Here is a 26,451-nt window from a genome sequence, read left to right as displayed (position 1 = left end):
TATCCCTGCTGGTTCACCTGGACTACTCAGCAGCTTTCAATACCACTGACAAAGGTATCTGGTCTGGAGAGATTCTGCTGCTGATCAAAGGTAAAGCTGGTCAGAGAATGGGGGGGGAGGTCCAGCCTCTCATGGAAGGGGGAGCACTCAGCCTGAAGGAGGTTTGAAGCTTGGGGGCGCTGCTGGACCCTGGCCTACAGTTGAAGGGTCAGGAAAAGTTTGCTTCACGCGAAAGGGAAAGATCTTGCAATCTAGCTGCCAGAAAAACTAAAAGCCACCAACAAAACTGTTCATGAACAGTCCCATAGAGAAAGCAGAACAGTCAAGCACTGTGAAATTACTAGGGCAAGCAGGCAGTTTTGAGATCCTCACACTCCAGGTTAAGGGCACTGCCCACAGTAGATGAAGGTTCCAATCATGAGCATGGTAACTACCTAGATGTCCAGGAACCAAAAAAATCTCCCATATCCAGGCAACAAATCCGATGCTTTAGGCCAAGAATTAATCCTCTTCAAGGTACATAACTTTTTAACTTTCCAAGATGACACGGACCACTTGCCATGCCATTTAAACTTATAATAAGCACAAACTGAGTTCCACATCTAATTAAGACTTTAAATAGACCTTTCCTGACCAATTAACGGATACTAAATGAAACCGTTAACAATGTCACCACTTTTACAAACCTGCAGTTTCACACTTCTTGAGCATTAAAAGTTGTGTTTCAGTAAAGAAACCGATTGATGGGTAGATTCAACAGAAACAATTTCTTTTCAGAGAATGCCTAATTCATTTATGAATGCACTGCCGCAAGATGTGCTGATAGCCAGTGGCTTAGAAGAGTTTTAAAGGGGATCAGACAAACTCATGGAAGAGAGATCTATCAACGATTAATAGATATGCTGGCTGAAAACAACTTCTGTGTTCTGTTACAGTAAGGCTGTTCAGAATGGTACAGATTGGATATCTCTGTAGCCTTTGGGACATGGACACACACTTCCCCAAGACGAACATTTATCTTAAACAGCAACTAGTTTGCATTAGGGCCGTGCATATTGATAAACCCGAACCGAAAAGTCAGCTAATTGAAAATTCCCATCACTAAAGTCTATGAGGATTATTTGCGAAGCTCCTGTGGGAGCATTTGGGGGGGGGGTAAAGGTCCCAAATTTTCAGGGTAGCTTTCAAGGACTCTCCTTGCATGAACCCCGAAGTTTGGTAAAGATTGGGTCAGCGGGTGTGGTATTATGGACCCTGGAGAGGTCACCCCTCCCTCCTCCATAGACAAGCATTAGCCGATTAGGAACAGAGAATCTCTTACCTTCCAATGCTTGTGTATGGAGGTGAGAGCGGGCGACCTCTTCCAGACCCCATAACTTTGGACCCCCTGACCCAATCTTCACCAAACTCGGGGGTTCTTGCAACAAGAGTCCCTGCAAGCTACCCTGCAAGTTTGGGGGCTCTACCTCAAAAAATGCCCCCCGGGATGAATTTTCTCAGGAAACCCAAAAATTAACCGAATTTCCATATTTACCATTATGGGAATTTGGCTTATTTCGGGTTTCCTGAAAAAAAAATCGGGCTCAATAAACCCAAACCCGAATTTGTTTTTGCACACCCCTAGTTTGAATTATCAAAATCTACACATAACACATCGCAAGCAGCTGCACTGCAGCCTTGATTACAAATAATCAGGATTTGCTTGCTTCTTCCTGCACAATTACAACATTCAGCATCAAAAGAACCGATTCTTAACTTTTTATACCATTATGACTTTTCAATCAACACACAAACCACATCCAAGGAATTCAGAAAACTGAGTTATTGGCTTTGCTCTTAGCCCACGCAGGATAAAGGCTCACCGAACACACAAACTCACAGAAGTTTTGCCAACTCGATCCCATACAAAAAGCTATATTGTGAATCTCTCCAAAGACAATACATGATTGCTTATTTCTGCAGGCAGCAGAATGGTGAAGTTCTTCCCCATCTGATGCCGGTCATGTCCAAGCATTTGTGGCCAGAAGCTTCCTATGCAGATCAGATAAATAGTTGTGCAACACCATTTTCTGCTGTTTAATGTATTCCGTAAAATAATTTTGCTTTCTTTCAAATTTCTGTAACTCACAGAAATAATGCTGGTTGGGAAAGCGGACTTCTTGAAGGACATTATGCTCCCAACTTTCAATGGGGTTCAGCTGACCCTTGTTGACTCAGTTAAGAGCTTTGGGGTTATATTGGACCCAACATTATTACTGGAGAAGCAAGTTAATGTAGTTGCAATAAAAGTCTTTGTTCCAACTCATGCCAGCCTGAAAAACGGCCTCTTACCTTGATATGGTTGCTCTGGTCACCTGGATCCATGCCAGAGTGACATCCAGACTACACTACTGTAGCACACTGCACATTGGTCTTCCCTCAAAATCAATTTGGTAACTCCTGTTGGTGCAGAATGCCTCGGCTCAGCTATTATCGAGAGCTAAGTGGCACAGGCATTCTGCAGTCACTCCACCTTCTGTCCCTCTGTTGCCAGGCCCAATTTAAAGCACCGGCTATCAAATATAAAGCCATTCATGGCCTTGGACTTTTCATATCTGTGAGACGGTCTCTCCCCCTATGCTCCACCACATCAGCTTTGCTAAATTTAGCACTGCCTTTTACAGGTGCAAGTGGGCAAAATCAACAACTGCCCGTACAAGTGCCTTCTCCGTTGTGCCTCCCAGCTCATGGAATGGTCTGCCTTAGGAGGTCAGGAAGGTCCCCACTCTCATGGCTTTCTGCAAACTATGCACACCGAATTATTTAAGAGGGCTTTTCTATGCAGCGGTAAAAAATTATTCGTAAAGCTACTTGGATAAATTATTAGGGACTGTGGTCTATACCACTGCGCATAGGTTGCTGTAAATTGGATCCTATTATGTAATTTCGATTCATTTAATGAGTCATCCTAACAATTTGCTTTGCTTCAGTTCTGTTTTTATATTTCTGGTTGGTTCTACAACCCAAATCCTACCTCACTGTTTACCGAATGTCCCATCCTGTTGATTTTATTGACTCACTCTGTGTAATCCACCTTGAGTCCCGGTGAGGAAGGCAGACTAGAAACAATGTAAATAAACACATAATCTGATCACAATACTTATTAAATGTCACATGAGAACATAAGAAAGGCCATGCTGGATCAGACCAAGGTCCACCAAGTCCAACAGTCAGTACACACAGTGGCCAACCAGGTGCCTTATTGACTGCATTGATTTACGCTGTGTGAACTTATTGACTGCACTGATCTCATCTTATTGGCTGCATTGATTTACACTGTGTGAACTGCTTTGAGCCTCAGTAAGACTTACTAAAAAGGTAAATAAACTTATCAACGTCTCAACTCTATTCTTTACCTATGCTCCAAGTGTGAATAACAGTAAAAATATTACACTAAAATGTAAGAACAACCAAAAGGAGTTTTGAGATATCAACAAATACTGTCTACTGGAGATAAATGGACTGCATCATCTGGACCGCTTGGAAGATCTTTGAGATGTTTTACAGTTTCTGCCATACCATTAACTCAAGGCTAAACTAGCCCACTCTGTAGACTGCCAGGAAAGCATTTTCTAGGAAGGATTGTAGATGTTGGAAATGTTTCAGTAGACGTTTACACCTAACACATAGGGCACTTTCATACATCCTGAATAATGCACTTTCAATGCACTTTAACAATTGTTTGCAAGTGGATTTTGCCAATTCACACAGTAAAATCCAGCTGCAAAGTGGATTGAAAGTGCATTATTCAGGATGTGTGAAAGCTCCCAGCGTCCTGACTGACTGCACAGGTTTGGGAAGGGACAAGGGTAAACTGTCCACTGCCACCACCTGTGTTGCCCATGGCCAGGACATGGGCAGAAACAGCCTCTACAGATCAGCTCTCAATGTTGGAAACGGCATTCGATATAGGGTGGACTGGGAAGCAAACGGATGCAAGCCATGACCTTTGCTTCCTCCCATGATGGGGATCAAACTCACAACTCACAAAACTCAGACAAAGATAGACCACAAGGACACAAACACCACCAGTACAGAGGAAAAAACTAACAGAAACAGATCACAATTAATAGGAGCTTAAATAGATTTCTGTAAGACTACCACTAATCTAAGAAAGAATACCACTAATCTAAGAACTGTGCTTACGACCTGCTCACCCTTCCGAGGCAGGACGGAACTGAGGTTTTGCAGGCTATTTCCCGCCAAGGGAAGACAGGAAACCAAAAGAATTAGTCCTGCCTACCCTGATGATGGAAGGAAATAACCCGCAAATCAAGACTCTGGAGCCTCAGTAGGAGAATGGCTGAACAGGCCATCGATGAACTGGCTGCCTGATCACCACTGGCGAACAGGATGTGAACTAAATGAGCAGGTGTTTGAGCATCCCTAACGCAGAGATGCCTAGAAGATCCTGTGAGGCTGGGATATAGCATTCATACAATTTTCCTTCTGTAGCAAACACTTATTCCAAACCTCAGAAAACATCCACTTCAAGAAATCACCTACTATCCAACATGAAGCAAGTTTTTTTGGGTGTGTGTGTGTGTGTGTGTGGAGAAGACTGACTGCCCACATTAGCAAATGTGACCAAGCTTAAGCTGCATTACTTGGGTCAGGTGGAGAATATATCCATAGCTATTAGATATAGATACTGAATTAAAATAGCCTAGGAAGATTGGGCATACCCAATATGCCAAGTTGATAGCAGAAATTCTTGCAAGACACTCCAAATATGAGGGCAAAGATGAAGTGAGGGCAAGGGAAAACACACACAAGCACACTGGTGAGGGAAGTCAAAGTAAACATAACAAGAAATGAGGAGCCAAAAGGAAAAAATGAAGTGAAGCTACGAAGAACCCCACAATTAAGAACATAGCAGAGGCTTAAAACATCTGCCTCTGGAGCATGTCAAGAATTACAGACATTAGACATTTTCAATCTGAGAGGATTATCAAAATGTACTCTTTTATTTCATGTACACCATAAATTTCATCAGATTACCAAGCAGAAGCAGCACGTCAAAAGACAGATAACCGCAATTACAACTGCTGTTCTAATCAAACCTGACACTCAACAATTCATAATTGCTTCACCTCTCTTAAATTGTACTAGAATAGTCTATCCAGAGTTGTCAGTAATTGTAATTTTAGTAGCTACAAAAAAGTATGCTTATCTGTTAGATTACAACCCACACCAAGTGCCTGATTATGAAAAAACTTTCTCCCAGACTTTATACGTAACTGGGCACTTCCACCATTTATGCATAAACCAGTATCCAGTGCCTCCAACAATTAACCTACCCAATACCGTAACTTCTATTAAGTCTCTGTGGAGTGAGATACCAGTGTGGTGTAATGGTTAGACTGGGATCTGGGAGACCCAGGATTGAATCCCCAGTCTGCCCTGGAACCTTGGGCCAGTCATACACCGTTAGCCTAATCCAGAGGTTCCCAAACTTTTTTGAGTCATGGAGCACTTTCCAGGAGAGAAGTTCGTCATGGAGCACTAATTTTCACCTAGCATCTATATACTAAACCGAATGACAGTATTTTTTCTTTCCAATCTCTTCATGGAGCACTAAGAGATGCTTTGCGGAACACAGAGTGCTCCTTGGAGCACAGTTTGGGAACCTTTGGCTTAACCTATCTTACTGGGTTGTTGTAAAGAAAAAAGGGAGGAGTGCAGAAAGATGTAAGTTGCTTGGGGTTCCCACAGGGGATAAAGCGAAGACATAAATGAATAGATAAATAAATGATGCTCCTTTCTTTGAATATGAGGGAGGTGGATGGTAAAGGTTCCATCTAAACTCAATCTTTTCTGTAACATTTCAGTCCAGGCCTTCTCCCTCATCGTTTCTCAGATATAGATGCTGCTTCAACAGAGGATAAAGGACCTACAGGATCTGCAAGGAAATCCTACTACTGATTTTCTTCAGTCTTGTCCTGTTAACTTACAGTTTCTTTGAAGCTTCTATATACGATCCCTTATTTGCTAATTGTGAAAAAGGAAGCAGTAATTTGGAGTGACAACTATACAATGTTATTCCATCCCCCAAGGCAAAGTTTTCTACCTTGGTAGCATGCACTTATATAGCAGTTATCTACTCAAGTGGTAGAAGAACCCTGGAGATTCCCTCCCATGCTTATTCCATTAATATTTGTACAAGGATAAAGTCTGACTTCCAGTGTTGCGCCCATTTTATACACCACTTTCTTTCCAACTGGCAAAGTCTGCCCAGCAAAGCAGACTGCCACACGTTCACAGACCTTTCCCCACAAGGGCACACCTTCTGCGTTTCACCCATTTCCTGAGGAGAGAACTCAGTTATGCACAGCAGGGCAGTCTGCTTTACTGTATGAAGTGCAAAACTGCCTCAAGGGCCAAACTGGGAACAACCATGGCAGACCTGCCTTTTAAAATGGAGCTCTGCCATAAGAACATAAGAAAGGCCATGCTGGATCAGACCGAGGTCCATCAAGTCCAGCAGTCTGTTCACAGTGCCTCCATGAAGCCCACAAACAAGACGACTGCAGCAGCATTATCCTGCCTTTGCCCCACAGCACCTAATAAAATACACATGCTCCTCTGACCCTGGAGAGAATAGGTATGTATCATGACCAGTATCCATTTTGACTAGTATCCATGGATAGCCCTCTCCTCCATGAACATAGAATCACAGAATTGGAAAGGACCACCAGGGTAATCTAGTCCAACCCCCTGCACAATGCAGGAAATTCACAACTATCTCCCCCTCCCACATCCCCAGTGACCCCTACTCCATGCCCAGAAGATGGCCAAGGTGCCCTCCCTCTCATCATCTGCCTAAGGTCATAGAATCAGCATTGCTGACAGATGGCCATCTAACCTCTTCTTAAAAACCTCCAGGGAAGGAGAGCTTACCACCTCCTGAGGAAGCCTGTTCCACTAAGGAACCGCTCTGTTAGAAAATTCTTCCTAATGTCTAGATGGAAACTGTTTTGATTTAATTTCAACCCAACATGTCCACTCCCCTCTTCCAAGTTGCCATAACTGAATGCAAACCTGTAGGTAAGGAGCCCAATTTGATGAACAATCTGGACACAGCTCGAGAGGACTGCTTTGTATGGCGCCTGTGTCTACAAGTATTTCTCTCTCACTTAGACTTGCTTAAGGTATCTGAACCCAACTGTGAGTTAAGTGCAATTAGAGAAGTCAAGCCACGTGCCTCTTTTAGTCGTTAAGATATGATGTACTTTCCTTACTTATACTGCCAGGCCTGGGACATAGGATCACAGCAGTTCCGCCTTTCCCCTCCCACACCATTTTCTCAACCTGAAATGGCTTCAGGAATCCCACTAGGGAAACTTAATGGAATAGCCCAGGAAAAGCATACCATGTAGTTGGGTTCTCATGGTGAACAGCTTCCAGTGAAACCAATAGGGTCCACATTAATTCACAAAGGAAAAGTAATTATCATGTTTCCCCAAATGTATTTCTGGTGTGAATCAAGATGACCAGGGATTTCTACTTAACAGCAGAGTTACCAGATGCAAGTATCTCTGAATAAAAGTAAAAAACAAGAACCATTGCTGAGTTCCAAAGAGTTGCCTGCCTAGCCCAATAGTATTTAGGAGCCACCCCGCCCCTGCCCTGGCCAATTCCTCCTGCCATAGCAAACTAATCCAGGAACATTCATCAATTTCAAAAGCAGTTTGCCAGGCAATTTGGGGGTGGTAAGGAGCAGCATTGCTTCCTAAGAAAAAACAGCTCTAAAGCTACTGCCCCTGGGGTTCATAGAACTAGTGTTATGGTTCTTTGGATCCTGGCCAGAATTTAGCACCTTTGAAAATAGTGTTATCCGGTTCTGTGATTTTCAAGGTTCCATGTTCTTCAGCATCTACCTCAGATGTAAACATTTTGGAAATCAGAGTCTGCACTGCTTCAGAAAAATGCTTCAGCATGCAAACCTTAAGAATCAACTGGTGTGGTCAGAGACCCATACTTAAAGCCACTTCAGTGATTTAACGCTGGGTGCTCATTTGGATAAGAAAGCTACAAGCCTTAGGAGAGCAAACTTTTGCACTTCTGGCTAGACAAAACACACTCCAGAGACCATTCATCAGTTTCTTAGCAACCTCCCCATAAAAAAAACAAGCCTAAATTTGTAAACTTTGTTCTGAGGATTTACAACCTTGTCCTTTCTTTGGGGGGGGGGAGCACAGCTCAAGGAGGAAGGTTAAGAGAACCTTTCCTCATGCTCTACCCCAGGTGCAGAGGCTGAAATATGTAAAACACTTTTAAATGATAGGGTAAATCTACACTTACAACAATTTTATTCAGATAAACAAGACACCCAAGTTCTCTTACCCATCCAACAGTGTCCCATAATGCAACAAAGCCCAACACACTTTTTTAAAATAATCAGACAGAATCTACATTCGGCACCTAAACTTTATAACTACTGAGTAAAAAGACTAAGCTAACTGGTTTTTAAATAGATATCTTTGAAACACAAAGGGTGCATTCAATGACAAAAGTATAAACATGAAAAAAGAATTCTCTTCTGGACTTCAAAACACATCCCGCCAAAGGGACAGGAAGCGGAAATCAGTTCCTGCCTCCCCAGGAAAGCGGCGAAAATCACCCAAGATCAAGATGCCCTTCCCTCTGAGTGAGAACTACAGATGGTTTCTCTTAAGGGCTTCACACAGAGACTGAATAGGTTGGGGGAATATGACTGAGCCTTGTGGAACCCAACATTGTAGGTCCCACACTGAGGACACCCGATCCCCTATGAGTCCTGTCCATAAGGCATACCTTGAACCAATTCAAAGTATATCCCTTAATCTACGTCTAAATTTCTCAACAGGATGCTGTGGTCAACCATATCCAAGGTCAATGATAAGTCTAGTAAATGATTGGAGTAAAGGGAAAATCTAGTAAACTGTGATGCCATTTTATACAATCTCTTTATGTTGGCTGGGAACTGCCTGTTGGCAAGAGGCTTATCCCATTCTGCCCTAACCAGCCTCTCAAAATACTCTGGAAAAGGCACTGTATTGTTTTGGTTTTGTGATCTGGGGAAAAACTCCTTCACTGCTTGTTTCTTAGACTTAGGCTTGGTTTGTTCCTCAGAGAGATCTGGCTCTTCGTTGAGGTCCAATGCCAGTAAGGGCTTAGACAGGAGCCCTTGAAAATTCTCAGCATTGAACAGCCTGGGTCGCTGTTCATCTAACACTAAAGGGTCCTCTTCGTCAGACGAATTCCCCTTCCTCTCTTCATTCACAATCTGAATCCATTAGGTGGGAATAGCATTCATCTCTATTGTTAGGCCCCCGTGTAGGCAGCTTTCATTGCAGCCTTGGTAGGCCACTGTCTACTCATTGTTTCTAAAGGCACTCGGTCTTCCCCCTCCCAATAATTTCTGTGTTGGAAATGGGGTGAGGGTGATCTCCCAGGGAAAGTGCAGCCACCCGACTGGAAGGAGGGGCCCAGATCCCTCAGAGCTTGGAAGGCCCACATCTGTCTTTCAAGGGCCATATTAATTAGTTCCACTGCTTCCGAATGAGTTATGGTCTCTGAGCTGGACCTTCTGAGGGCTGGGGTGGGCAGTACATTACCATCTGGAGTCTGGATCGTCGCTAGTGCTGCTCCCAGGTTGTTTTCCCTGTCGGGAGACACGGAATGGGCCGCCCGACTGCTGAGGTGCCGTTTCATGCCTTTTTTATTGGGATCATACTCCCACGCTTTCTTCAGTGCACCCGGCTCTCTGGCTTCCCCCTGCTCTGCGGGTCCGCATCTGAGGCCGTTAAAGGCTTCAATTGAATAATGCCCGGCCGAAACGATGAGGGCCGGGTCATAGCCCTCTTCAGAGAGGAGCTCGTCTTCGGCATTTCTTCTCTCGGACGCAATCTTAGCTCAGTAGAGCCAGGGGCTGGGGATGGAGAATCAGAGAACAGAAGAAAGAGCGAGGGTAGAAACTCAAAGGTAAGGTTGTATAACTAAGAGAAACAGAAGGATTAACAAAGTAATTTCCTAAAGTTGCTGAATGAGCACTGAGCTGCTCAATTACGCTTCTCTCCCTGGTTGAGGCAGGACGGAAAGTGGGCTATCTGGGCAATTCCCACCCAGTCAGACAGGAAGGGATATTTAGTCCTGCCTCCCTGGGTACACAATAGGAATCACCTGCAAGTTTGCAAGAAGGCCTATCCTCAGAGCGAAAATGTAAGATGCACAACTGATTTAACATAGTTATAAATGCTAGGCAAAGTCAATCAGTTTGCACCCAATTTTTGTTAACACAGGAGTCAGGATCACATATGAGAACAAAAAACAAAATCGTACATATTCACAGGTAAGTATTTCCAGGCTCCTAAGTTATATAAAAACACTGCCCATGGGACATCTTTTCAGCTTGCAAGTGCTGGTATCACAACATCCTTGTGCAGTTCAATGTTGTTGGTTGTATGGCACAGGCAGATAATAGCCAGAAATTTCAAAGAATCCCAAATGGGTTGCAGGCACACAACACTCAGACACCCCAAAATGCAATGTATATCAAAAAAGCTTCGTAAAGATTAAAGTGCAAATATATCATGGACAATTCCCTAAAGTATCAATTTTCGCATGTAGCTTCAGGTACAAAAATGCAGATCAAAGAGAATGGTAAAAAGAGCACTATAGGTTACACAGGGTGTTGTCCTGTAACATATACAATTAATGTGTGCTGTTATCAGGGAGGGAAGCTCATAAATTCACCTATATTTGAGTTACTACCTGAAGATTATTGGCATTCTAATGTGCCTGTAAACAGGGGTCTATCAGCTTATTGCAAGATCCTGATAGTGATCCTATCCCTCCCACCTACCCCAATTCCTCCTGAGCAATTCAGATCCTTGAGCATTTTCACTTCCCATGAACAGAGGCAGCAAGGATCCCCTGCTGCATGTGTGTCTAAACAACCACTGAGATTCTTCCTTTTCAGGTAAAGGAAGGTTTTCAGGTTCATCCAGAGAAGCTAGATGCAGTTTACAACAAGACAGGATGACTTGTACCAAGCTTTGTCTCCTACAACTTCAGAAAAACAAGACCAACTGCACTTAACTGACTGACGCAAAACAAGCTCCACAGTCAGAAAAGTTCAAGAAATACTGAACAACCTGGGCTGCTCTAGACACAAGTAGTATTGGCCTGTACTGTTCAGTCCATTCCTCCTGGCAGAACTTGTGCATTCAATCCCATAATTGATGCAGCTCAGTGCTTGGCATGCAGAAGGTCTCAGGTTCAACCCCCAGCAACTTCAGTGTAAAGGACCACACAGAAGATGACGGGAAAGACCTCTGCCTGAAGACAAAGGGGCAGGTAAAAATGTAGGTTGGCTGTTGGGAGGGAAGGGGAGAAGGAAACAAGAAAAGGGGAGAAGCTATGGGGAAACTCTTAGGAAACAGAGAGGAAATAGTGGGGGAGGGGGAAATGAGATGTCTCCTGCAAGTCCTTGTGGGTTGCCACTTCTTCCTTCCCATCCTCCCTTATATGTCAAGTTAACTTTTCTTGAGCTATTCCTCCAGAGCAATTCCACTTCAGAGTAATCCATTTGAATGCCAATCTTGGTTTTTTTGTGAGGGAAAGCTGTATTTAAAATTCACATATCACTTTTAAATACCAAGTGTTGCATTGAAATTCAATAGCCAACTTTCAGCACCTCCTTTCATTTTTATAGAAATAGCTATCCCTTCTAAAAACTGTACTAGTTTGGATAATCATGCAGCTAAAGAAACTGATTACATGATTGCATGCACATTGTCCATAATTTTTCACTCTGGAAAAAAATTATATGAATGTAACTTTGGACTATTACAATCAGCCACCAGTCCCTTCCTAAAGAATAAAAATTGTGCATTTGAGTTTGCAAAATTTAAAGTAATGTTTGAAGGAATGTTAGCCCAGTACTCGGTCTGAAGTGTCAGAAACACACATCAATACCATATTTCCAAGGATTTCCGAATAGCACAAATTCTTTCTACAGAATTTCTACAAGAGCCAACCATTTGCTAAGAACATTTTGCCTAGAATACTTTTCTTTTTTTCACACAGTGGTTGGCCACTGTGTGAACAGACTGCTGGACTTGATGGGCCTTTCTTATGTACTAGAAAGGTCTGGCAGCTGCAAATATCCAAGTTTCCAGGAGGAATTGGGGAGGAGGTAAATTTGACAATCCCCTCCCAGGACTTTAAGCTCTCCAAGATTTGACCAGGCCAATTTCTCCTCCTCCCCTTTTTTAAACTGAGGCTGCATTCAGACATCACTGTAAGCCACCACGTTAACCTGGATTGCTGCCATACTCACGCATGCCTTATTCATCATCTCGGCTCCCCATGCACATCATGAATAACCAGAGCTAACCTCTAACATAGATTCTGTGAATGAAGAGAAGAACAAGGTGCACATACAAACAAGGGAACAAGTCAAGTCTGTGCACATCTCAGCAGAGTGTTTAAAAGTCACATCTGAACGATGCCTCAGTTGCACTCAACATTCAGTTTTCATGAAATCAGGTTTTTCTTTAAAGAGGTTTCGCTCCTTTGGGGGAAAGCAGGAAGAACCAATCCACGAATGGAGCTACAGTGCAGTTGTTTAGATGCAACCTGGTGTGCTTTCTTCCCAAAGTAACAATATAACAGCTCGAGAGTAAATGCCCCTCGGGTTTGCTTCTGCATGACAATGTCTTATTGCCTGGATATAAAGAAAGAAACGTGAGCACAACAACATACTTTGTACACCAATGATAACCATGTATGAAACCTTTTTAGAAGTTAACCAGGATAGAATACACACGTTTTATGACTATGGCAATGCAGGAGAGGTTTTATGAGAAGGGCAGAAAGGCCCTATTTTGCCAACGTATCACATGCACACACAATAATGCATTACAAAAAGTTAGAATTGGGTAAAGAAATAAAGAATATTCAACTGTACACATACAACCCATCAAAATGTGAACAGAATTTTCTTATAGGCACAGAAATGGTAACTGGGAAAGGGTTGAACCATCACTTCCAAGAGAAATACAACCAGTTCTACGTGTGCAAGTCCTTCACGTTTGCCCAGGCAAGTATGTATTTTATACTCTTATACTTAGCTATGCCTAGCTAAGAAGTGAAAGTTAAGCCCTTGACCGGAAAGATAAAACCTCATCTCCACCTTCCCCAGTGGCATGCCTGCCTTCTCAGAATGTAGTCTTCATTACTACCCACTTGCCAGAGAGTATTAAAGGCATCTATAACATTGAAATTTAAAAGTTACCTAACTGAATCTAGCCTCGACAATTTAAATACTATGTACAATGTTTGACTCCACTATACTCAAATAACAGTGATCCCATTTCCTTACACTTAGTTATTGGAGCACGCGGGAAACTGCCTTATACTGAATCAGATTGTTGGACCACCAAAGTCAGTATTGTCTACTCTCGCTGGCAGCAGCTCATGAGGTTCTCAGAGCAAGGTCTTTCCCATCACCTATATGATCTTTTTCTGGTGTTGCCAGGGGAGTGAACCTGGGACATTCTACATGCCAAGCACACGCTCTGCCACTGAACCATGGCTCCTCCCTGTCTTTCCTATCACAGGCTAAAAAGAATCCTGAAGGCGCAAAAATGAAATTCAACAACTTATCAGAAAGACAATGAGTAATCACTGTGGTACAGCAAAGCCTTGTTTATGATAGCGTACAAAGCTTCAGCCTTCAATTGCATGCAGGAGCAGATTCCCCTTTTCACGTAAACCCCCTCAGGTAAAATTGCCTGACAATTTTGTAGACTTTTCCTTCTTCCCCCTCCCCTCTGCATCATATGGTACTGTTGGCCTACTTGAATCACCTGGCTTTGTCAAAACTTATCCCCTGCCCTTTAGGCACCCCTGGCTTTTGTGCATCTTCATTCTTCCTGCACTCTGCTCATTTCAGGTTAACCTGAGTCAGAGGATGTGTTCTATTACGTGGATTACCTGTGAAGAATGTTAGGCTTGAAGGAACATGTGAAGTTGGACAAGGCAGCAAGGTCCTTTCCAACTTACACAAAAAGTAAGCCAGCCAGCCCGCCTTGAAATATGTACAAGCAGCAACAACCAAGACTGCAATCTCAATACCTTCCTGAGGGGAAGTGCCACTCATTTATTCTAAATATTTGTGTTGTTTTTTCTCTTGAGCATCATAGGAACGACTAGGAGAATAGAGTCAGAGTCCTGCTTAGAATGGCACAACAAGCATATATCACATTTTGCTTTAAGCTAACACACCAGACTATAGTTTTAAGAACCGATTGTAGCTGTTTTCATATAGTATGACTACAGCAAGAACATAAAAGCAGCCCTGCTGGATCAGACCAGTGGTCCAACTGGTCCAGCATCCTGTCTCATGCAGTGTCCAGCCAGGGCACAGAGGCTGAGATCTTCCTTCTGATGTTGCTTCCTGGCACTTTTATTCAGAGGTTTATTGTCTCTGGATGTGGCGGCTCTCTTTAGCCACCACTGCCACAGTTTGTATTATCTTAGGCCTTTTATGCACGGGTTGTTTCCGTGGCGATCACCCCCCCCCTCCAAACTACTTCAGGGCTTTGTTTTCATTATGCACGTTTTTCGATCTTTAAGTAATTCACTTCGCTCTCTCCCCGTGTTTTCTCTGCATTTTCTGGATGCTGTTTCTGGCAGCGCCCAGAAAATGAGGGGGAAATGCAGGGAGAGAACGAAGGGACTTCTGAAGGTCAGAAAAGATGTGCATAATTAAAACGAAGCCCCAAAGTAATTGGGGGGGGTGATTTCCATGGAAACCTGCCAATTAAAAGCTAATATTTTATAGTGAGAATTGTAGCCTAGTAGTGGCTGTAATGCAATGCAAGTAGTTCATTCACTCACTGATTTCCTATAGGTTCTAAACACACCCAACTCTGCTATAGCTATGGGCAATAGATCTAGGCTGTTAATACACACTGTTTAACCAAATAAGACATTCTATACAAACTCAAGGCTTTTTCATGGCAACTTTAGAACCGCATACATAATATTTATTCACAACATTCAGAACAGTTTACCTAGTATTTATACTCAGAATTAACCTTAAGTATATGGGAAAGCAGCCAAGTACCACCTTAACACAACAGAACACTCGAGGATAGAAATGTTCCCTGTAGCTTATGAGAGTCTCAAGTACAGCTTACACCCTGATCTTATCTTCAAGTGAAAGTGTGCACACAGTTACAGCCTGAGACAGAAAACTTGCAAGTTTCACAAAAGTTATTTGCCAGTAAATATTTTTACGAATCCACACACTTCTAACTTTCCCTGCCTGGTTAACAAGAGCCAATGCTTACTTGCCACAGATATTCAGACAAACGGGTACAGGCACTACGGCTCTCTTTCAGTTAACCAGGCTAGTTTTAGTATTAGAAGATCAATTATTAGTTTTAGTATTAGAAGATCAACATTTTGTATCACGGACAAGCTTCACCCCAACTTGCCAGGGCTCCAATCCTAATAGATCCACTTATTAGTAAGACTCAATGAAATTAACACACTTAAATCAAGATGTGGAAACATTTAACACTAACCATTTAGGAATTAACATTTCCTTAGCAAGGATGCTTGCCTTAGAACAGAACATTCTAAGTAAATCTAATGCATGCTGCGTTTCACATTAGGTAGCAAAATTTAAAAAGGGACTTGTAAGTATTTCAGTGCAATACATGACAGCAGCAAGAAAGGATTCTACGGATTCCAAAAGATTACAAGAAGCACGGGCTCCGGTAGCCATTTTAAAACTGTACGGGACACAATCCTTTGCAATGGCAGCAGTCAGAACAGCAGCAAATTACGTGAGGTACATGACTTCATCATCCCCAAGAATGCAAAAATATTTACAAGTTACGAGCATCCTGTCAGTCACATCCAAGGCCCTGAAAATTCTGTGACCATCCTACTTATAGTGAACACCCTTTTCTTCTTCCCCCTTGACCAAAACTTTCCATGAGCTGTAGAGAAGGTAGGGAGATGTCTGCCTCTTCTTCACAATGGCTTGGCTGAAGCATCATGAAAACCAACTCTGCTTCAAACCCCTCCTGGAAGCTAAACCAAACTCACCCCACCTCCACAAAGGGTGTTCAGGCAAAGACAGAGCTGGTGGCAACCACAAATAACCACCACACCAATGAACTACAGTAGAAATTATGGATCCCCCATCACATTCACTACTGCAGTGAAGTCCGATCCCGAACTGAACAGTTCTCAGTGTGGTATTTATCCAAACTGAAGAACACTGGTAAACAAACAACTTTATTATGGCCTTGCCAGAAGAACTCTGGTAAGATTTCATCAGCACAACAAAACATTTAGATTTTGTTTTGCAGATCATTGTTCCTCATTGTAAAGGTGTAAAGTCAGTACCATTTTAGTGTACTGAAATAAAACCATTGCCCAATTTTAAGCATCGATGGCAGAGTTAACAGAAGATTATTAGGCCACTGCCATAAAGGCAAACAGCCCTTTTACCTGGGTAAAAAACTAAAACTATTTTAGGAGGTGACCACTCTGACCAAAGCCAGACCAAACGCAGCCGCATACACCTGGCTGAATAGCTTAACTTTATTCCAAGAAAAAGTGCCTTGATAGTCTATAATCAAACATAATAGCAAAATAAAACAAAAGGCCAGTGACACCTACATTTAGAAGGCATGTCAGTATTCGCTCAGTTGAAAGTTGCTATATCTAAAATTTCTCAAGAATATTGAACAGAACAGCAAATTTAGGCTACTAGAACAAAACCTTTGTTTTATGCACGGGTTTAAATCAGAAATATACCATAGATTTCAGCACAGAAAGGCGTTTCCAGACAATAAAAAACCCACACTTTTAATTGTATACCCATGCTAGCACTGTTCACATATTACCTTGTGGCCCACATCATTGAAATTGCTGGTGGCAGCGAGGACTGAAGAGAATGAAAGCCAAAGGAATGAACAACCTCTCTTTAAAAACAAATTACCGAAAACCCTACAGTTCCTTAAAATAGTGGGTGAATGAGAAAGTAAGCAGGTAATCTACCACTACTGAACTTCATTTCCAATGGGGAAATACAGTGGTGAATTGGGTACATTGTAGGGCATGATCACAATTCACATACAATGTTGTTAAGACCCAAACAGGTCTTCCCGGAACCTTGCAAAATCTAGTGGTTCAGAGCAGAGGCTCCCAAACCATGCTCCCTGGAGCACTTGGTGCGCTGCGAAACATCTCCTGGTGCTCCATGAAGAGATTGGAAAGAAAAATACTGTCATTTGGCTTCATATGTAAGTGGCTAGGGGGAAATTCGTGCTCTGTGGCGAATTTCTCTCCTGAAAAGTGCTCCATGACTCCGGGGCCGTTTATGCTTGGTAATTAGCAGCGTGTTCCAGGCTGAAGTGCCCCGCATATTTTTTAAATTTCTTTACGCTGAAGTGCATACCTGCTTCGCATTTAAGAGCCCCTTTAACGCGACCTTTTGTATTTGCTCCGCCCCCGCATCAAAGCATTCACTGAAGGAAGCATGAAGAATCCCAGCTGAGGCCTAGCTATGCAAACGACCATTGCTAATAGCTATGCAAACAAAGAAGCAGGCGAGTGGGGGTGGAATTTGTTTGACTTTCTCCTCTTACATCAGGACCACGAATAATCATTTTAAAGGTCGGATTTTTAAAAAATCAGCACTGAGCAAGGAGCAGAATCGACCGTGCATAAATGGCCCATGAAAAGTTTGGGAACCTCTGGTCCAGAGTGTTGGTCTAGGATCTGGGAGACCCAGGTTTGAATCTCCACTGTGCCACAGATACTTGCCGAGTGACCTAGGGCCAGTCACTGTCACTACTTTAGCACTGTGTAAGGATAAAATGAAAGAAGGGAGAATGATGTAAGCCATTTTGAATCAACACTGGGGGGGGGGGAAGGAGAAGGATATACATATCTAATTGGGAGATCCAGTGTGGTATAGTGGTTGAGACCTAGGTTTAAACCCCTACTCTGTCATGGATGCTTGCTAGGTAACCATGGGCCAGTCACACACAGTCAGCCCTAAGCTACCTCACAGGGCTGTTGGGAAGATAAAGTAGATGAACGGAGAACGATGTAACTTACTTTGTGCCCCCACTGGGGAGAAAGGTGGGGTGTAAATGAAGTAAATAAATGTGAACTGAGTACATGCTCTAGAACATCCCAGGACCTTCCTCAACACGCACACATTCCAGCTGTCCTTTAATAGATAAAGGGCAGTGGAAAAGATTATTACTTACTTCACTTATTGTCTTTCTTCCAACGTAAATCTCTGTGATCAACAGGATGAGACGCCTAAGAAACTATATGATATGACTTAGATTACACAAATCTGAAACAAAGGTGGTGAAAGTCACCAACAGTGGTACAGTTGTCCACTTGGATACACACAATATTTCAGATCTCAACTTTTTGAAAATATACAAAAAAAAGCAGGGCATTGCTGAAAGTAAAACAAAGCAGGGCATTGCTGAAAGTAAAACAAAGAGCAGCAGTTGCTGAATTTAAACCCAAGTTTAAAAGCAGAATGCTCAGTCCTTGGAGCAAGACATGAAAACTACAATTTTGTTTAAAGTTGAAGGAGTTTTATGGATGAATTTAAAGTACTTCTGTCTACCACCAGGATGGGAAACCTAGCAGTTGTTCAACCATATTCCACCGACTACGCTTTATATAGCGCACAACTGCTCCGAATATTGTCTTCCTCCAATAATAAAAATACTTCTGTTCCGATTTAACCAGAAGCCCGCAAACCATTTATAGTAGATGCTGGCGTGGTTTGTGTGGAGTACAGTTTGGTAGGGAACAAGGACAGTAAAGTTATCTGTGCCAAGCCCAGCACCTGGCATCTGCCATCAGAATCCCTTCAGTCATGCTACATAATCAACCAATCAACCCCCACCCCACAGCCTCACCACAATCCTATGGCAACTCTCTCCCTTCCTGGTCGTAACCAGATTGAGAAGCCAGGTGTGCCGCCTACCATTCACACCCATACCACCATAAAAAAATACCAGCTTACTTTCCTATCTTGAACACCCACAGATCACAAAGGAATTCGTTTCACAGCCTCCCTGCTTTCATTCCCAAACTTTGTTTTAGCCCATTTATTTTCTCGACCTTTACAGCACACCTTGTTCGCGGTTGGTCCCTACCCGAGAGCACAATGCCATATTACATGAATCTGAAATCCCAAACTACCAAAGACTGGATAAGGTGATTGCTGGATCTCCAATGGCCCAACTGCACCTTGTACAACAAGCCAACGCAGGGCTTTGATTGGACAGAAGTATATACTTGTTCAGTTTCCGCAGAGTTGATCGGTATTTTCCAAATTTAAGAAACACAGTAAAAATCCAGACTACTGGGCCACCTCATGGCTTGGAACTGGCACACTTTCCAACCTACGTATTTATACCAGGTTAAGATTAAACAACCAATGCTCTCTTTAAAAAACATCTTTGTCACACCAAATTCATTCTGCAACCCCACAGAGAAAGGGACTTGTAATCTGATGACCTCAACAACTGCTCCCTCAATCCCTGAAAATGAAGGCAGCCATTGAAGTTGTAAAATATGTTGTCAGCAGCAGATCTTCATTGAGAGCGCGACAGAAGCAGTTCCGCCCTTTCCCATCCTCACAAATTTGGAGGGGGGGGGGTGCCAGTGCGAAGAACTGACTTCAGCTTCATTTCCACACGGATATGCAAGAGGTCTCAACTTCCAAAGCCCTTCAACATAACACGCGAAAGGGCTTGGCATTGGTCACTTCAACCTTGCGAGAAATGTACTCTGCACGTGGTTAGAGTAGGAGTGAAAGTGCGTCAGAACAGGCAACATTAAGAAAAGCAGCACCTCCATCTCCCATTTCAAGCGACTCAACAGAGACAATGCTAACAAGAAACTGACGTTACTTTCGTCCCTGGTTCAGAGATACCAATACCACCTCATGAGGAAAGAACCCCCAAGACCAGAATTAGAAAACTGGTATGACAATTCAGGTAATCAGACAGCAATCAGGTGAGAGTCCCGATTCAACTATGAAGCTTAGGGTTGTCAACCTCCAGGTAGGACCTGGAGATCTCCCAGAATAACAACTGAGGTCATCTTCCCTGGAGGAAATGGCAGCTCTGGACAGTGGACTCTCTGTCATTATACCTGCTGAGGTCCCTTCCCAGGCTCCACTCCCAAAAATCTCCAGGAATCTCCCAACCCTGCACTGGCAACCCTAATTGAGGCTCCAGGGGTGATCTTAAACCAGCTCTTTCAACTTAAAATTGCCTCACAGGGCTGTTGCGAGGGCAGGAGAAACAATGTGCATTGCCCTGAGGTAGGACAAACTATAATCACATCACAATAATTAAAAAAAACTCTGGGTGCAGACAGCTATATCCTCATGGAGGATAGGACTATCCATGGCTACAAGTCAAAATGGATATTAGTCAAGACGTTCTCTACAGGATCAGAGGAGCATGAACATAAGAAAGGTCCTGCTGGATCAGACCAAGGCCCATCAAGTCCAGCAGTCTGTTCACCCAGTGGCCAACCAGGTGCCTCTAGGAAGCCACAAACAAGACGACTGCAACAGCACCGTCCTGCCTGTGTTCCACAGCACCTAATCTAATAGGCATGCTCCTCTGATACTAGAGAGAATAGGTATGCAGCACGACTAGTATCCATTTTAATTAATAGGCATGAATACCCCTTTCCTCCATGAATATGTCCACTCCCCTCTTAAAGCATGCCTGTTATATTGGGTGCTGTGGAACACAGGCAGGATGAATACTGCTGCAGTCGTCTCGTTTGTGGGCTTCCTAGAAGCACCTGGTTGGTCGCTATGTGAACAGACTGATGGACTTGATGGGCCTTGGTCTGATCCAGCATGGCCTTTATGTTTTTATGAGTGGACATATTCATGGAGAGGGCTATCCACGGCTACTAGCCAAAATGGATACTAGCTATGATGCATACCTATTCTCTCCAGTATCAGAGGAGCATGCCTATTATATGAGGTGCTGTGGAACACAGGCAGGATAATGCTGCTGCAGTCTTATTTGTGGGCTTCCTAGCGGCACCTGGTTGGCCACTGTGTGAACTGACTGCTGGATTTGATGGACCTTGGTCTGACCCAGCATGGCTTTTCTTATGTTATGTATCATGCCTATTATATTTCTTATGTTGCATGCCTATTATAATAGGTGCTTTGGAACACAGGCAGGATAATGCCACTGCAGTAGTCTTGCTTGCGGGCTTCCTAGAGGCAGCTCGCTGGCCACTGTGTCAACGGAGTGCTAGAGTTGTCGGGCCTTAGCCTCATCCAGCATGGCTTCTCTTATGTCCTGATTTGAATTCCCCCCCTCCCCTGTAGCCAGAGGTGTAAAATGTCATCCCTCACTCTCTTATTTTGTTTCTAAGTCAAAGGAGTTTCCATCTAGACATTAGGAAGAACAGTTGGACTGGTTTCAGTGGAACAGGCTTCCTCGGGAGGTGCTGATCTCTCCTTCCCTGGAGGTTTTTAAGCAGAGGCTAGATGGCCATCTGTCAGTAATGCTGATTCTGTGACCTTAGGCAGAGGATGAGAGGGAGGGCATCTTGGCCATCTTCTGGGCATGGAGCAAGGGTGTGGGGGGGGGAAGTAGGTGTGAATTTCCTGCATTGTGCAGGGGGTTGGACTAGATGACCCTGGTGGTCCCTTCCAACTCTAGAGTCTGTGTCATGTTCCTTAAACAGGCTGAGGCAAAAGTTTGGATTTCCCCCTTCCTGCAGCCAGAGGTGTAAAATATAAATGGCATCGCAATTATGCCAATAAAGGTTTGTGTTTGTTTAGAATATAATCTCTCCGTCTCTCTTTTGTTTCTAAACCACAGGAGAAGGTGGTATTGGTCCTTTTTTAACGAACACGGTTCGCCTCAGAGAACACGACGCTCTGACTGAGGGCGAAGGGAGGGCTCCTCCTGGCTCTAACGGTCGCCGGCGAGGCGCGCGCCAGGGGGCGGAGCCCTTTCCCGCCACGCCCCCGCCAGGTCCGCTCCCAGGAGCCAAGAGCCGCTCGCGCCCTTCGCGCGCGGCAGCACGCGCCCAGCCCACTTCGCTCGGGGCGAAAAGCCGCAGCTGCTAGCATTTTGCAGCAGCAGCAGCGGCGGCGGGCCGACGCCTCTTTCCACGCCCCGCCGGCACGCTTAATTCCTCCCGCCCTGCCTTTCTCTCTCTCTTTCTCCCCCGTTGCACCTATTATTAAAAAAAAAAAAAGAAGTAGTCGCCTCGTGCAAGAATTAAAATAAACGAGCTTTTAATCCCCCCCCCCACTTAAAGAGGATGCGCCTTCTGCTGGAGGAAAAAAGCCCTTTCACGCCCCGCTGTGAAATAAAAATAAATGAAGAGGAATCGGCAGCGCCTTTTTCCACTTGCAATCAACCGCCGACAGAAAAGAGCAAGGCCGTTTATTGCACGGGAGGGTTTGCCTTGGATTTGCTGCTCTCGAGATGCACCTTTCCCCCCGTCTTAATTCTCAGAGCTCAACAATAAGCCCCCATGCAGAGTTTTGAGAGTTTGGATGGGGGGGAATGGGCATCTAGACAGCGGCAAATCCAAGGCAAAACCTCCCGTGCATAAATGGCCCAAGAGTGCAGTAGCGCTTTAAAGAATAAGCCGCCAAGGAAGCCAGTTTCCTTCGCCAGAGAGGTGGAGGGGCTCGGCCGCTGGCATCTGGGTTTTTTCTTTTTGCAAACAGCTGGGGAAGCTGTTCGGGTTTAAAAGGCGCCCCTTCCCCTTTTATAATTCCGGGGCAACCAAACCCGTGGCTAGCCAAATTGAAACAGGAGTCCGTACACGCGACGTGCACCCGCTGGCGCCAGACCCATTGCTAGCAAAATGAAAACCGGAACCCATACACGCGACATGGCTCTCGAAGTCTCCAAGGTGCCACCGCCAAGTCCCCGTTTTAAACATTTCCTTTACGACAGACGCGCCCCAGCAAACAGATGCCTCCGGATCGGCGCCCCATGCCCATATTTTTTTACACCACTGCACGCTTGAAAGTTTAACGCGATCCCCCCCACCCCACCCCAGCAGCGATGATCCGCCCCTATCAGATCCGTAGGGGGACGCGCCGGCGACCCCATCGGCGAGGGTCGTTCCAGGTAAGGGGCGAGCATGCCACCCCCGCTTGCAACCCGGACGCCTGCAGAGAACCGGGGCGATGCAAAACACGACCGAGATTTGCAGAACTCGCCGCCGCCAATCCTTCGACCCCTAGGATTTGTTTCAACCTCCCTCCGCTTCCGCAAGGGGGCTGGGGGGGGGGCACAAGCGGACACCCTATGCTCTACGCAAACCACAAAGGGCGGAAGCCAAGCTGCATCTTTCTTCTCTCCCCCCCCCTTTCAAGTTGCAACGCTTTAACTACCAAGAAAGGAAGATCCGAACCGCTCCGGGATATTCCCAGCGGGCGAGAGCGTGCTTAAAAATAAGGACCCGATGCAAACCGAAAGCGACTTCTAGAATCATACAACCTTTTATGCCTGGGAGGTTTTGCCTTGGATTTGCCCCTCTCTAGATGTGCATTTTCCCCATCTGAATTCTCAAAACTCTGCCTGGGGGCTTATTTTTTGAGAATACGGATGGGGAAAATGTGCATCTAGAGAGGGGCAAATCCAAGGCCATATATGCCTGGGAGGTTTTTGCCTTGGATTTGCAGCTCTCGACGTGTACATTTCCTCCATCTGTATTCTCAAAACTCAAAAATAAGCCCCCATGCAGAGTTTTGAGAATTCGGATGGGGGGAAATGTGCACGCAGAGAGCAGCAAATCCAAGGCAAAACCTCCCAGGCATAAACGGCCGAAGGCCCTCCCAGGCATAAATGGCAGAATCAGAGTTGGAAGGGACCACCAGGGTCATCTAGTCCAACCCCCTGCACAATGCAGGGATTTCACGACTACCTCCCCCCCCACATATCCCCAGCAACCCCTACTCCATGCAGGGCCAAAATACTTATGTTAAGGAATTGCACGGGAGAAGGGGTGGGGATTGAACCAAAGTCGACCTACCGGCCAGGCGAACTGGAAATTGATGACGACCCTGCCCACGTCGCGATGACTCTTCCCCAGGTGCAAATTGCGGCTGGCCAGGTAAAAAGTATTTCCACCGAGAACCGGAGTAGATCCGGAGCCGTAGCTGCAGGCTCCCGTGGGCGTGATCTTGGACTGGTATTCCTTCAGGCAGACTTTGACGAAAGTGTCGCACTCGTCCCGGGCACAGTCCAGGTTCTGGGGGTTCTTCGCGCCGTCGCAACATTCCCCGCTCAACAGCTCACCGTTGACGTTCTTCACCGAGTGGATCTGCACCTCGAAATAGCCCGAGGCCTCCGAGACCTAAAAATAAAATTGCAAAAAAAAAAAAAAAAGTCAGAATCAAAAGGGAGGCAGCCTTATCACAAGAGAAGGGGGGGGTGTCGCAAGCAGCCGGACGGTCCACTATATAGAGTTTCTTTCGGCCAAGCCGTTCCCGTCAAGCTCTTCCAACCAGACGTGCTATTAAAAGGAGGGTCGTGCCGTCCCATAAATAAATGCAATCAAAAAGCGTGCCGCAATGACGGGAGAGGGGCGACAGGAAAGGCTTTAAAGCCATGCAAAATAATAATAATAATAAATAAGGGGGGGGTCAGATGAGAACTCCCATTTGCAACGCAGAATTAAACAGATAAAAGCGCTTAAAAAATTCCCCCCGGGAATGCAGACGGAAGAGCTGGAGATATTGCACCGGCGATGCAAGTGGATTTAGTTACTTAAAAAAAAAAAAAGCGTTCCGAAAAAAATTAATGAAGGGGGGGGGGCGAGCTCCAAGCAACGCAAGTTTTGCCCGTCTCCTTCCAAAGCAAACACCGCGACTGGGAAGCAACGCGTTGCAAAAAGCAAGCAGAAAGGGGGGGGGGGGAGAAGCTGGAGCCATGCAATTAGAAGAGCCTTCGCCAGCTGCTCCCCTATCTCCCCCCACCCCCGGCCAGCGAAGCCGAAGCTTTTAAGTTATGGGGGGGGGGGTGACCCTCGATGCAAGGTATTCCCAGCCCCCACCCGGCTGGGCGAAAGGGACGGCACGCGTTTGCAAGCAGCTTTCTCCCCCTTTTGCAATGCAGGCGCCATGGGGAGAAAACCTTGCAAAGGAATAAATAATAATAAAATAACCGCGCCGCTTTTTTGTCCTTTTTTTACCTGCGCCCACGAAGTTAGCAGCAGCCCCAGCCGAAGCGCCGCGGCGAGGAGAGCCCGGGGCCGCCTGCGACGATCCAGCATGCCTGCTGCTCCCAGCCCAACGCCGCCGGATCAGGGAAGACAGGCGAGGAGCAGGACCCCACGAGCCATCGACCGGCCGCGGCCGGGAGGAACCGCATCGGCGGCCGGCGGCCCTTTGCACCCACCCGGCCGAGCCCCTCTGCAACGGCCCCGGGCCGGAGGGCGCCGCGGCGCGAGCGCTCCCCGCCTCCAGCCGCCCGCAGCGCAATCAGCAGCAGCGGCTGCAGCAACAGCAGCTCCCCTTTGCAACTCCGCTCCTCCGCCGCGCGGACACCCAACAAGTAGGTGCCGGAGTGACAGCTTCATTACCCATTAGTCAGCAGCGCCTCTGCCTTCATATTAATGAAGGGGGAAGGGCCCCGGCGGAGGGAGGGCGGGCGTGGCCGCGCGCGCGGCTCCTTAAAGGGCCGGCCCGGCTGCGAGGCAGGGCGAATGCAAAAAGGGGAGGGGGGAGGGAGAATAAAAGCAACAGCCCCGGGGGGGGGGGAGGAGAGAGAGCGAGAGCGCGCGCCGCGTTTGCATAAGCACGGCCCCGAGCCCTTCATCTTCCGCCTCGCTTGGGCGAGCCACCTGTGGCGCGTGGGCAAGGCCCAGCTCCGCACGTGGGTGACGGGCGGGAGAGGAGGAGGAGGGGGGATCTGGTTGTGATTTTTGTGCCCCGGGGGCATGCTTTAGGTTGCAATCTGCGGCTTGGGAAATTCCTGGAGGTTGGGGAGCGATCCTTCCCCGATGGGGAAAAGGCACGGGTCAAAGTCCCCGAGGCCCTCAATTTGCAAGACCTGAGCAACCCTGTTCAAGAGTTTTGGGGGGACATTGATTCATAGGGTCGCCATGACATTGGTTCATAGGGTCGCTGCGCACGCCGGTGATGAGTGTGGGGGGGGGTGCTTTTCGTGCATCAGGAGTCAGGGCTTCTTAAACTTCTCCCACTTGCGACCCCTTTTCGCGGGATAAATTTTTACACGACCCCGGGGTATATAGGTATATAAAATAGGTACACAAACCAAACATTTACTGATACTACATCATAAAGGAATTTTTTTAAAAACAATTCTTTGGTGCATGTATAATTTT

General features: G+C 45.5%; 1 protein-coding gene across 1 annotated transcript in view; it reads right to left on the bottom strand.

Moving 5' to 3' along the window:
- JAG2 (jagged canonical Notch ligand 2) overlaps positions 1-25,377 on the bottom strand; it is a 118,851-nt gene extending 93,474 nt beyond the window's left edge. The window contains exons 1-2 of the mRNA XM_056851400.1: positions 25,297-25,377; positions 24,136-24,459 (exon numbers count right to left, since the gene is read on the bottom strand). Coding sequence (XP_056707378.1) covers positions 24,136-24,459; positions 25,297-25,377 — 405 coding nt within the window. The remainder of the gene's footprint in view (positions 1-24,135; positions 24,460-25,296) is intronic.
- Positions 25,378-26,451: the final 1,074 nt, after the last annotated feature.

The sequence above is a fragment of the Euleptes europaea genome, chromosome 6, assembly GCF_029931775.1.
Source record: "Euleptes europaea isolate rEulEur1 chromosome 6, rEulEur1.hap1, whole genome shotgun sequence".
NCBI classification, from domain to species: Eukaryota; Metazoa; Chordata; class Lepidosauria; order Squamata; family Sphaerodactylidae; genus Euleptes; species Euleptes europaea.
This window is presented reverse-complemented; position numbering and strand designations above follow the sequence as displayed.